Source organism: Pan paniscus, chromosome X (assembly GCF_029289425.2).
Source record: "Pan paniscus chromosome X, NHGRI_mPanPan1-v2.0_pri, whole genome shotgun sequence".
In the NCBI taxonomy this organism is placed as follows: Eukaryota; Metazoa; Chordata; class Mammalia; order Primates; family Hominidae; genus Pan; species Pan paniscus.
Window position 1 is genome coordinate 20,775,395 of NC_073272.2, and position 12,795 is coordinate 20,788,189.

At 44.5% G+C, this 12,795-nt stretch overlaps 2 protein-coding genes across 16 annotated transcripts in view; both read right to left on the minus strand.

Moving 5' to 3' along the window:
* PHKA2 (phosphorylase kinase regulatory subunit alpha 2) overlaps positions 1-6,164 on the minus strand; it is a 92,041-nt gene extending 85,877 nt beyond the window's left edge. Inside the window, exon 1 of one of the 4 annotated variants that reach the window (XM_003819542.6) lies at positions 5,042-6,164. In XM_003819542.6, the coding sequence (XP_003819590.1) occupies positions 5,042-5,119 (78 nt within the window). In that variant the 5' untranslated portion in view covers positions 5,120-6,164. The remainder of the gene's footprint in view (positions 1-5,041) is intronic. The other 3 variants (XM_008972942.4, XM_008972943.4, XM_034950365.3) reach the window with 3 other exon arrangements.
* Positions 6,165-10,160: 3,996 nt separating this feature from the next.
* ADGRG2 (adhesion G protein-coupled receptor G2) overlaps positions 10,161-12,795 on the minus strand; it is a 136,944-nt gene continuing 134,309 nt past the window's right edge. For all 12 annotated transcript variants that reach the window (XM_055106772.2, XM_055106773.2, XM_024927213.4 and 9 more), the window contains one exon: positions 10,161-12,215. In XM_055106772.2, coding sequence (XP_054962747.1) covers positions 12,031-12,215 — 185 coding nt within the window. In that variant the 3' untranslated portion in view covers positions 10,161-12,030. The remainder of the gene's footprint in view (positions 12,216-12,795) is intronic.

Below are 12,795 nucleotides of genomic sequence, written 5' to 3' on the forward strand. Positions count from 1 at the left end.
CCCGGAGCGGTAGCTCACACCTGTAATCCCAGCACTTTGGGAGGCTGAGGCAGGTGGATCACTTGAGGTCAGGAGTTCAAGACCAGCCTGGCATGGTGAAACCCCACCTCTACTTAAAATACAAAAATTAGCCAGGTATGGTGGCACACACTTGTAATCCCAGCTACTCCAGAGGTTGAGGCAGGAGAATCACTGGAACCCAGGAGGTGGAGGCTGCAGTGAGGTGAGATCATGCCACCGCACTCCAACCTGGGCAACAGAGCAAGACTGTCTCAAAAAACAAACAAACAAACAAACAAAACAAAAAAACACTTTCACTCCAGTCTCTTCCTATTCTTCTGCCATATTATTATTTTCTAATACTTAATTATGTCTTTTTTAACTGTCTCCCAAATTCCTCTTTATTATTGTTACTATTTGTTCCATACTCCATGTTTTATTTATTCCATTCTTCTCATTTTAAATTCCGTGGCCATTAAATAACAGTATTTACTGTCCCAGTCTCTTAGTTATTTGCTTTATTATACCAAATAATCTGTCGTTACAGTGAACACTGCCTTGACCATTGTTTTTCCTTCTGATCCATATTCTCATCACCATTTCACACTTAATACTTTTATTAAGGAGCCTTCAAACAGCTGTTAGTGAAAAAAATGTACAAAGTTCATATTTCTTACCTGAGCCAAAACAATCTAAAAATTTCTTTTAAAGGCAACAAATGTTTAAAGATACTTCCTAGAGTATATATATTTACAAAATCAAACCTGCAAAAGGACCTTTTTGTAACCATAGCTCTTTCATTCTTTGCATTAAAGATTCAAATATTTAGCAGCAAGTATATTTGGCCAATGACTAATGGGAAAAGTTCTTCTCTTTCACAGATACAGGAAAAGGAATTAATTAAGATGTTAGCTTAACTAATAATTTAATTTAATAATTAATAATTAATATTAAATAATTTAATTAATTTAATAATTTCAGCCCTTACTGAAATTATGTGAACCAACTATTACCTCTAACAGAAGAATGACTGTAGGGAAAAGAAAGAGAGATCAGACTGTTACCTGTGTCTATGTAGAAAAGGAAGACATAAGAAACTCCATTTTGATCTGTACCCTGAACAACTGTTTTGCCTTGAGATGCTGTTAATCTGTAACTTTAGCCCCAACCTTGAGCTCACAAAAACATGTGTTGTATGCAATCAAGGTTTAAGGGATCTAGGGCTGTGCAGGATGTGCCTTGTTAACAAAATGTTTACAGGCAGTATGCTTGGTAAAAGTCATCGCCATTCTCCATTCTCGATAAACCAGGGGCACAATGCACTGCGGAAAGCTGCAGGGACCTCTGCCCAGGAAAGCCGGGTATTGTCCAAGGTTTCTCCCCACTGAGATAGCCTGAGATATGGCCTCATGGGACGGGAAAGACCTGACAGTCCTCCAGCCCAACACCCATGAAGGGTCTGTGCTGAGGAAGATTAGTAAAAGAGGAAGGCCTCTGTCTCCTGCCTGCCCCTGGGAACTGAATGTCTCTGTATAAAACCCGATTGTACATTTGTTCTATTCTGAGATAGGAGAAAAACCACCCTGTGGCAGGAGGCGAGATATGCTGGCAGCAATGCTGCTCTGTTACTCTTTACTCCACTGAGATGTTTGGGTGGAGAAAAGCATAAATCTAGCCTACGTGCACATTCAAGCATAGTACCTTCCCTTGAACTTATTTGTGACACAGATTTCTTTGCTCACATGTTTTCTTGCTGACCTTCTCCCCACTATCACCCTGTTCTCCTGCCGCATTCCCCTTGCTGAGATAGTGAAAATAGTAATCAATAAATACTGAGGGAACTCAGAGACCGGTGCCGGTGCAGGTCCTCTGTATGCTGAGTGCCGGTCTCCTGGGCCCACTGTTCTTTCTCTATACTTTGTCTCTGAGTCTTATTTCTTTTCTCAGTCTCTCGTCCCACTCGATGAGAAATACCCACAGGTGTGGAGGGGCAGGCCGCCCCTTCAAATGGTGATTAGCTTGGCATATTTAACACAAAATGATTTCTAACAAATGAAACCAATGTAAATTGATCTCAATTTAAAAAGCAAATCAGAAACAGAGTTTAGAACTTGTTACCAGCTGACACTAAAAAAAATGCCTCCTAAACATCTGCACATATCTACAGCAGGTGGGGAGATACAGCATACACTTTAGAAACCGTTCGTGCAGCTCATTCTTTTTTTTTTTAATTGTGGTAAAATATACATAACACAAAAGTGCTCATTCGTTTTTCTAGAGTAGTTAGGGGACCTGCCTAAGATTACTCAGAGAAGGTGATGAGGCCTTGAATGGGTTAGGGCTCTACAACTGTGAACACTAGTTGTGGGGGTGAATGGGTGCAATTCTGCACTTGTGGGCGCATGGCATTTCCCGGCAGAACTGTGCTGGGAGTATCCTGGTTAGTCAGAAGAGCTTGATGACACAGGAAGGGAAAAAGAGGGCAAACATGAGGGCTACTCACCAACTACCCCCAAAATAAATACAACTAAAGGCTCACACAACTTTTTTTTAATCATTAAAATGTTGGGGAGGAAAGTCCAATCTCACAGATTTGCTTTAATGAGAAGACAATTCTTTTGCTTCTGAGGGAAGGCAAGCCTGGATAGCTGGGTTATTAGGATGACTCAGGTCCTGCTGGAAGTCTTTTACCAACAAGGACTTAAGGGTACCTTTCATGCCTTTGGCCACTGCTTGATGCAAAGGAAGGAAACTGATGAGGTCTCTGTACTTAGGATCTCTTGGCATCAATGGGGAGACATATTTATGCTCAAGGAATGCGGAGCTGTAGCAGGACCTTCAGGAAAGGGCGCACCATGAGCCAGAGTACTCCTGCAAGGACCACGAGGCCTGGGCACAAACGTGTGGCCTCTATCAAAATCATAACACCACCAAGAGCACCCATTATTTACTGTTGCCCAGTAGGTGCCAGACAAGATAGTAGGCACTAATTTTTTCCTTAGAAACACTCAGTGGAAGCAAGTGTTATTATCCTCACTTTACAGATGAGGGCATGGACTCAGAAGGGATCAAGAAAGGTCACACATGTCATTCAAGGCAGAGCAGGGGATTCAAACCCAGGTCTGACAAAAGAACCAAGCTTCATCAGCTCTCCTTAAAGCCCTCTCCATCACAGTCATGAAGGGAAAGGTTTTTCAACTTGGATTTTAAAACACGTTATAGATGTAATTAGAATATATTCCAAGGAAGAAGGGGAAAAATAACCTTGATTTGCCTGCCTACTTCTTCTGCTCTCAACTTCAACATCATCTCTTCCAGGACTCCTCTACTGCTCCCACAAACTGGGCGAGGGGTCCTTCCTCAAAGCTCTCAAAATAAAGACCATCAACCTTCATGTGCAATCTCAAAAGCCAGTAAGCTCTGAAAATTTAAAGTGTTTTCGTAAGTTTGCAGCAAGCTCTTTTGGTGGCAAAAGATGAGCCGAACTAATATGAAACTCTTTTCAGCCTTTACTGAAATTATGTGAATATTCATATTCTGATGTGGAAGTAATAACCTGTTTGATGAAGGGGTGCTGCCCAGATCTGGCTGCAGTTATTATGGTATATATAGTACGTTGTACGCATATTACCTTTCTAAAAGCCAAACATTTCTGATGGGCAAACCACAACTGGTCCAAAGGGTTTCAGATAATGGACTCTGAGGCCAGGTGCAGTGGCTCATGCCTGTAATCCCAGCACTTTTGGGAGGCCGTGGTGAGAGGATGACTTGAAGTCAGGAGGTCGAGACCAGCCTGGCCAAGAGGTCAGGAGGTCGAGACCAGCCTGGCCAACGCAGTGAAACCCCGTCACTACTAAAAATGCAAAAATTAGCTGGGTGTGGTGGCGCACGCCTGTAGTCCCAGCTACTCGGGAGGCTGAGGCAGGACAATCGCTTGAACCCAAGAGGCAGAGGTGTCAGTGAGCCGAGATCGCGCCACTGCACTCCAGCCTAGGAGACAGAGTGAGACCCTGTCTCAAAAACAAACAAACAACAACAACAAAGAAAACAGATTAAGGGACTTTGGACCTATACCTTATGCATAAATGTTACTGCACTACGATCATTTATTCTTGTAACCCCAGCACTTTGTAGAGTGCTTTGCATATAACAGATACACCACAAATATTTCCTAAGTGAGGAAACAAGGCTAAGAAATTAGTTAAGAAGGGAAAATGGTCAGTGCCTTGGAAATGACCATGGCTCCCAACTTGCAGGTCAGGCCTCTAACCCCTGAATGCCACTTCCTTCGTTGACTTTGAAGGCCCTATAAATAGTTGCTGTTGATTGAGGGCAAGAAACATAGCTGCTGTCTTCACTAGGAATAAAAATAGTTCAGTGGTCTTACACTGATGGACCCACACATAATTTTAGCCCAGGAATACAAAGCATAGCAGGCAAATTCATACCTCGGACCACATGGGCAGTGTCATAGGACCCTGTGAGCTTGGGAGCCTTTGGGTCTGACCTGCTACATGCAGTGACCTTTCTAGCCTCACAATTTTCTTATCTGTAAAATAGCAACCAAAGTAGCCCCTAAGGGCTTCCCAGGTGGGTCTCTACCAAGACAGCTCATGGGAGGGACAGTAGCTGTCGCCCCACACTGCAGAGTCCTGCGTAAACTTCAGGAGCTTCTTCACTCCTGTCTACTGTTCTCATTCAGTGTAGTCTGTCCAATCCCCCCACACCTCTTCTCGTCCAAAAAAAGCAGAGTCAGTGCAAAAAGAGGCAGTTTGGACCCGGGCACGGAGGCGGCTCATTCTCATCCTGAACAATGGCCAAAGAATTCTGTGAAAAGTAGCCGTAGCAACAGTTAGGTCCCCTGAATCTTAAGGAGCACGGGGTGGCAATGGGGTGGTAATCACCGGCTAGCAAGGACTAGATTCAAATAGCAAACTCTTAATTGCAAGGTCTCAGGTCACAAGAGGGCCAGACCTGGGAAGGAGAATGAGTTACACGAGAGGGTAGTTCCACGCGTTCCCTGGGGGCGGTCCCTCCTTACCTGGTAACACAGGATGGTTTGCTGCACCAGCCGCGCGTACCCGTCCAAGCGGACCCCGGAATTGCTCCTGCTCCGCATCTCCCCGCGGCTCCCGGGCCGCAGCGCCCGATCTGCCGCGTGGGCGCGGGACGTCGGGGCTGTGGCCTCCAAGCGGGTCTGGTTCCCGGACACTCACAGCCTTAGTCGGTTCTTGGGATGGGACCGGGCCGGAGGAGGTCGAGACTTTTCTAAACGCTAGCCCCAAAGTCCGGTTGGAAAGCAAGCCAACCAGAGCTCCGCGCGGCGGGGAGGCGCGGGGACGGGGGCTGGAGCGACGAAGGTCCCGCCTCGGCCAGGCCTGCTGGGCTCCCGACGCTCGCAGGAGCAGCGGGAAACCGGGTTCCGGGAGTGGGGCGAGGACGCCCCTGCCAAGCCCCTTTTACGTCCCGGCGGTCGCGAGGAGGTCCCCCGGGCGTGAAGAAGACGCCAGCCCACCCCAGCCGCCGGGGAGCCCGCCCAGGCCGCGCTCAGCCCCGCCCCTGGCTCTGCCCCCGCCGCGGAGCGGAACCCTCCAAGTCGCGGCCTGAGGGGGAAGGAAAAGGGGGCGGCCCGGGAGAGCCGCTGCGAAATCAGCAACGGGCGGGAACCGGGTTGCCTCCCTGAGTCCCTTCTCTCCCCGGCCGGCTGCCAACCACAGCCAAGGCCAGAGAAACAGGCCCTTCTGCCGCGGCCACCTGGGCGCCTTGGACCCGCCCTCCGGACTCGCCCCCGCCCCTGCCGCGGAGTGGAACCTTTGGAACCCTGAGGGGCACAGGTAAGGGGGCGGCCCCGCCCCGCGCCCTGAAACGACCTCACGGCCCCGCCCACATCCCCGCCCCTGGCCCCGCCTCCGCCGCAGAGCGGAACCCTCAGAGTCGCGGCCTCGTGGGGGACGAAAAAGGAGGCGGCCCGTGGGAGTCTAGGGGAACCCGGCTTCGGGTGGCGGACGAGTTGGCTTCCCTGCGTGGTAGTGTGGAGCCCCCCGAGACGGGTGCCAGTCCCACCCGAGGCCGGAGAAAGAGGGCCGCCTACCGCGGCCGCCTGGGCACCCCTCTGAGGGTCAAGATTGTAGTCCCACCTCTGGCCCCGTCTCCGCCGCCTAGCGGAACTGGAGTAGCGGGACCCAGCCCGGAAGAAAAAGGCGGAAGGCCCGGAGAGGTGCCCCAGCGACACCTCTGGCGCCTGTGACCCCGCCCCTAGCCACTTGGGCGCCGCTTCCTCGGGCAGGTTCGCAGTTCATCTCCCACGGGTCTACAGCTTGAAACTTGGCATTCATTATAATGTTTCGTGGCTGCTGATAACCTACAGTTCACAATCTTCGGCCTGGTATTCATTGTCCACCAAAATCTGGCCCACATAGGAATTCACTGGACAGCTAGACTAATGTAATCAATTTCCGCAAGCTCTTTTCCAGTCTCCATGCATTTACTCTATGCTTGACCCCTTCGGCCCTTCTTCCTCCTCCTTGACTAACTGAAGCCTATCTTTCCCTTAACGGCCAGCTCAGCTCCTCTATTAGCCTTCCCCATTTTCTGAATTTCTGTAGCCATTGGTTTAGTAAGAGCTTAGGACTTAGAGTCAGTTCATTTTGAGTTCAAATGTCAGTTCTGTCATTTACAAGTCGTATGACCTTTGGCATCCCGTTTTACATGTTTGAACTTAAGTGTTCTCATCTGTAAAATGGAGATAATCATAGCACCTACCTCACAGGATGACTTAAGATCAAGAGGATGAATATAAAGCATTTAGCACAAGCCTGGCTAGTAGAAAAATACTTAATAAATCATAGCTAATTTCGTTGTCACTTGGCCACAATGTATTGCCTCCTGTTGTTATTTATGTTTTCATGTGTGGATGAGGCATATTTTCCTAATTGGAATGTACGTTATTCATTGAAACAGTCTTTTGGTATCTCCTACTATGCCTGGTACAGTGTTGAGCATATAGTTGGAGCTCAATTAATGTTGCTCGCATGAGTAAATGAAATCAGTCCTGCTTAGCTGCGTTCCCTTATGTTTGGTCCTTAACCAAGTTTATATTAGATATTCCAGAACATAAATCTATGGCTTTACTCTGTCACTCAACTAAAGCACCAAACCCCACATCAGCTCACATATTACTTCATATAATACTTTGTTTTCTTAATATTGGCTTTTGAATTATGCAGTGATCCATGTGATGTGCCTCCATGAAGAATTTGCTGTGGTCTAGGGGTGAATAAAACTAGACATTGTTATCATCACTAAACGTTTTGGAATCTGAATATGTACTCTTGCTAGAATTTTCATGTATTCATCTCCATCTAAAAGCTGGGATCATTGCTTCTTTTCATTGTGGCTTTTGTTTCCATTGGGTCCTTCTTTAGGAGTTGATTTTGCAGCCATATGGGAAATAACTGATGATCTTTGCTCCTTATCTGGCATTTCCACCTAGTATAGAAACATTTTCAGTTTCCTGACTTCATTCTTCGCTAATTCTGCTATGCACATTTGCACCCCTTTTGGTGTATAGGCAATCTACATGCTTCGGCTTTGGTCTATGCGATTGCATAGCAATATATAAGCTATGTTATTCAATAAGCTCAAAATTCTGGGATAAAACCAAGAAGGAAGGCTACTCCGTTTTAGCTTTTAAATTTTTAAAGCAAATTTTAGTGATTCATTTTGGACCAGAAAGCTGTGCTATATAATAAATCAGTCTCACATTTTAGTATCCTCATATCCCTGAGGTGCAAAACCTCCATATCTTGGTCCCCATATCCATGAAGCCATTCTCTGGTTATCACCAATAGAAACTTGTCTCCAAGTCATTTCTCAAATATTTGTCAAGAATCAGATATAGTATAATGATAGGGAATGTTATTGTTTCTGAAGCTGATTCATGATCTCCATAAAAATGAAGACCCAGAACTGGACCCTGGGGTAGCACCATGTATGATTTTTCTGACCCCAGCCAGAGGATCTGCCATCATCCTGCCACAGAGACTTCAGCCCAGGTAGTTTCCAGAGAGCCCCATGTTAACATCCAAGGTGGAAACCAATAAATGTTTCTCTTGTAGGGTTCAGGTCTTTGGCTCTAAAGAAAATCACTCCATCTTTGACCCAGAAGGTCAATTCTGAATGAATTTGCTGAAAATGACCAATTCACCAAATTTAGTTATTTCTATGATAATTTAGTTGACTGGAAATCATTTTTTCGTTACATTTTGAAGAATGTTGAATTTGTCTCTGCTCCAGCTTCCTGTAGCTCGTTTGAGACTAAGAGATAAAGAGAGGAAACACCAGGGAACATAAGATTTCTTCACAGTGAGGAATATATTTATTAAATATATTTAAAAGAATATATTCTAAAAGAACATATATTCCATTTTTGCCTGCTCTGACTTCTTGATGCTGTACCTGGAGACTAACATGAAAAGAAAGCAGTATATACTGGCCAGGCGCAGTGGCTCACACCTGTAATCCCAGCACTTTGGAAGGCTGAGGCTGGTGGATCACTTGAGGTCAGGAGTTCAAGACCAGCCTGGCCAATATGGTGAAACCCTATCTCTACAAAAAATACAAAAATTAGCCGGGCATGGTGGCAGGTGCCTGTAATCTCAGCTACTCGAGAGGCTGAGGCAGGAGAATTGCTTGAACCCAGGAAATGGAGAGTGCAGTGAGCCAAGATTGCACCATTGCACTCCAGCCTGGGTGATAGAGTGAGACTCTGTCTCAAAAAAAAAAAAAAAAAAGTATACACTGATAAGAATTCTTCAAATTGAAGATTATGTTCTTATGTCTACCCAGTCTTTCCTTTTTCCTTTCCTTCGGACTCCAACTAGAACAGCAAGGAGCAGAGACAGAGACAAACTAGTCCTTAAAATGCTGTTATGGAGACAAAATGACACCAAACAAGTCCACTCTGTGAATTGGTTATGCTGTAAATTAATCTTTGTCTAAATGGCCTTTGACAAACCGACCGACTCCTAGCTGACCTCCTTAGACATACCCAGTATCCCAAGTGAAGCTGTTTCATCGTTTTTTGTTTGTTTGTTTTAAAGACACGAGGTCTTTCTGTGTTGCCCAGGATGGACTCCAATTTCCTGGCTCAAGCGATCCTCCTGCCTCCGCCTCCCAAGTAGCTGGGACTACAGGTGCTTGCCTGGCTTGCTTCACCATTTTCAGTAAGAACGATCATGATGCTGCTCACTGAAGTCAGCAGACTTCCTTTGTGGGGTTAATGACTGCAGTGTGTTTTGAGGAAAAACAAAACAAAACAAAAAAAACTACTCCAATATTTTGAGGAAATACTTCTTTAAATACTGGCCTCTGCCCTGACACTCCTTGCCTCCTAATATTGGCACCACCTCTGTTTCCTTACAATAGAGTCTCAGAACATGGGATCAATCTTAGACCCAAAGGAGGATGCTTCTCAGAAACACTCTCTGTCCTGCCGTACGTCTGTCTAAAGTAAGAAAAATAGATGAGAGAATTCTGCTTAAGGACCACAGCACAGACACAGTAGGAAAAATAAGGGGGTGGGACCTAAAGGATACTGGACATTGTGCATCCTTTTATGTATATTTTGGTTATATAATCTGTTTTGGGGGATTGATTTCTGAGGTCTCACCCCTCTCCCAATCTAGAGGATCTCACATCTTCCTTTGAATTCAGTACTCGGCATCTTTGTGGGAGCTGAGGACCTTGAAGAAGAGATTGCTCAGAGACCTCTTACGAGGGTGAGGCCAGCTTCCCGTATTTGGGGATCCCACATGCTAACCAGCAATGCAGAAATCCCAAATCCTGCTCTCACTTTTCAGTAGTCCTACCTGTTTGACACTGAGGAAGCAGATACTTGGATGAGATCTGAATTGGGTCTTGTACATTGCCTACAGGCCAAAGGCAATGTGTTGAAGAGATAATCTTGAAAGAGTAATGGGAAAGGAGACCTCAGAAACTGATCTCATGAGGCAGAACAACCCTTGCTCTAATTTCACAGTCACAGGGTACCTGCTGATTTCCAAAAGATGTTACTGTTATGTTTGTCTTCTTAAGAGATGGTGTCTCGCTCTGTCGCCTAAGCTGGAGTGCAATGGCACAATCGTGGTTCACTGCAGCCCCAAACTTCCAGGCTCAAGCAGTCCTCCATCCTCAGCCTCCTGAGTAGCTAGGAGTACAGGCACACAACACTATGACTAACTAATTTTTAATTTTTTGTAGAGACAGGGGTCTCCCTGTGCTGCCCGGGCTGGTCTCCAACTCCTGCACTCAAGCAATCCACCTGCCTCAGCCTCCCAAAGTGCTGAGATTACAGGTGTGAGCCACCATGCCCAGCCAATTGTGTTTGTCTTAATCAGCATGTCCTACCACTTCCATGCCAGGCCACCAGGGAAAGAGACTGCAGATGTTTTTTCTCTGTGAAAATTACCAAACTTAAAGATCTTAACTGCAAATTTATTTCATTGATTTTAACATTTTTGATTTTAACATATAAATACAAGAAAATTAAATAAATCAGAAAAGAAATATTGCAAAGACAAGTCAGCACTCACAGAAATGTGTATTATTACTATGGTTAGTCTGAGATCCAACATTCACTTGAAATATATGCAAGAGAACCTTAGTGAAAGACTTAACTAAAAGGGGTTTGAAATGTTCCTAATAAGGATGTACTTGAGGCACTGCTCAAGCAGATGTAGGTAGGAAGCAAGATAGACCCTGTATATAACTAGGAGCAATCAAGGCTCGATACATGTAGCAACAATAGCAGTGTAGGACAGTTCCCTGTTCCCAATAGCTACTCCCCTTGTCACTGTGCATTCTTCAAGACACATTTAAAAAACAATTATAGCTCTGGCTGGGCCAGAGTGTACCAGTCATAACAATCAACAATGTACCATGCAGTTGCCTTTTAAAGAACAGCAATATGATTTTTTTCCATATATATGTACCTTTTTAAGAGAAGGAATCCTAGTCTACTCTCCTGTTCCTAAAGGCTCTGGGGATTTGAGAAGCGGCAGTGTATGTACCTCATCTACGTTCACAATTTTCCTGACACATGGTCTGGATGACAGTTCATCCCTCTCTGTGGCCAAGGTATAAAGCTAAACATCTTGGAGCAGATTCTATAATCTGACTACTGGGGATGCGGTCAGGGGATGGGTATTCATATTGGATGCTGTGTTTGGCTGTACAGGTCGTGCACCCAAGAGGGTGAGTGGGGCTAAAATATGGTCTCTCCACTCTGTTTGTCAAACCATGAGCCCATAGGGCTGTGTCTGCCCAGTGGGGGCATCTTTTCCTAACTTGCTCAAAGGCACTGTATGAGCTAACTGTGGCACTGTCTGCTTACATTTTCCCAGTCTGGCTGGGATCATTATTTCTTGATTTCACTGAGGTTTCTGTATTTCACATCCTATATCATCTCCAAAAGGAGCTTTAGGATTCGCGGAACGAGCAAGGATTTTCTGAATTATCACGTGAGACAAAACAACCATGATTCTACAAAGGAATACATTTACACAGTAGAAAATAAATACAAAAAAATGTAGAAGTAAGATTTTTGACACATGGGTCACTAGAATTTAGCTTATATACAACAAAGGCATGCACAACTAAACTCACCAACAGGCTGAAGTCAACAGTTGCTTTATATGATGTTATCAAAGATAACTTAGCCTCTTTAAAAGGTAGCTGAAAGTTCACTACCTTTTTTTGTTTTATTTATAGGAGTCATTCTTAGTGTATTGTTTAAAACCAACCTTCTTATAAAATGAAAGATAAGAAACCAAATCAGAAATGTCTAAAAACCATGGTGTAATGTCTTGGTTTCTTCTTGTAATAACAATCATCGCCCTTAATTAGCTTATGCTTCTCCAGATGTTGCCGAGAATAAAATGAGTTGATTTTCATACATCTCACATTGTGTAAAAGGTAAAATTGGACATTTCACACTGTCAATCATCATGCTTTGATTTTAGAAGAAAGGAATCACATTTGCTCAATAAAGTGTAAGCTTCCCCGCTTTGAAGTCCTTCTGAGAGCCATACGGCCTTTCCCATTGCAGGAATCTTCCTTCTCGTTAAACATGTGCTGTTTTCCAGTGAAATCGTGAAGGCACACATCTCCATTCTGAACACTAAAAGAGACCCCATTCCTCTCTGTAGAAGCATTTCCTGTATAAGGAAACACAAAGCGGGTGGCATGAAGTATCCACAGAAAGCATTAAAAAGCAAACAAACTTAGACATTGCTTTATTCTTAAAGATGTATTTGTAAAATATGTTTTTAAAAACATTTGTGATATATGTTCATATTTTATTTATTTTTCATTACTTCCCTAAGGCCACTCAAAGTAAGCATACCAAAGTGGAGATTGCTTCAGAAACCAGTTCTCTATGGCAGTTTTTTTTTGTTTGGTTTTTAATGAAACAGTCAAAATCTGAAGCAAGGTAATATATTAATAAAAGGCCCACTTCCTAACTCTGGTTGGATATGTTTTGACTTCAAGTAGCAGCATATGTATAATATAAGCTAAGGTAATACTTTGGTCTCCCAAAAGGTTAATGTTAACAGAGATCCCCATATGTACCCTTAGGAAGTTCTTGGTTCCCTAGGTTCCTATAAAATGAAACTTTGTACCAGAGAAACCAGAGCAACCAGCTACAACAGTCATGGCAAGAAGAAATCATCTCTCTTGTAGATTAAACCAGCTCCTCTGACTAAATCAGGACAGGACAAATTCCCAAGAGGAAAC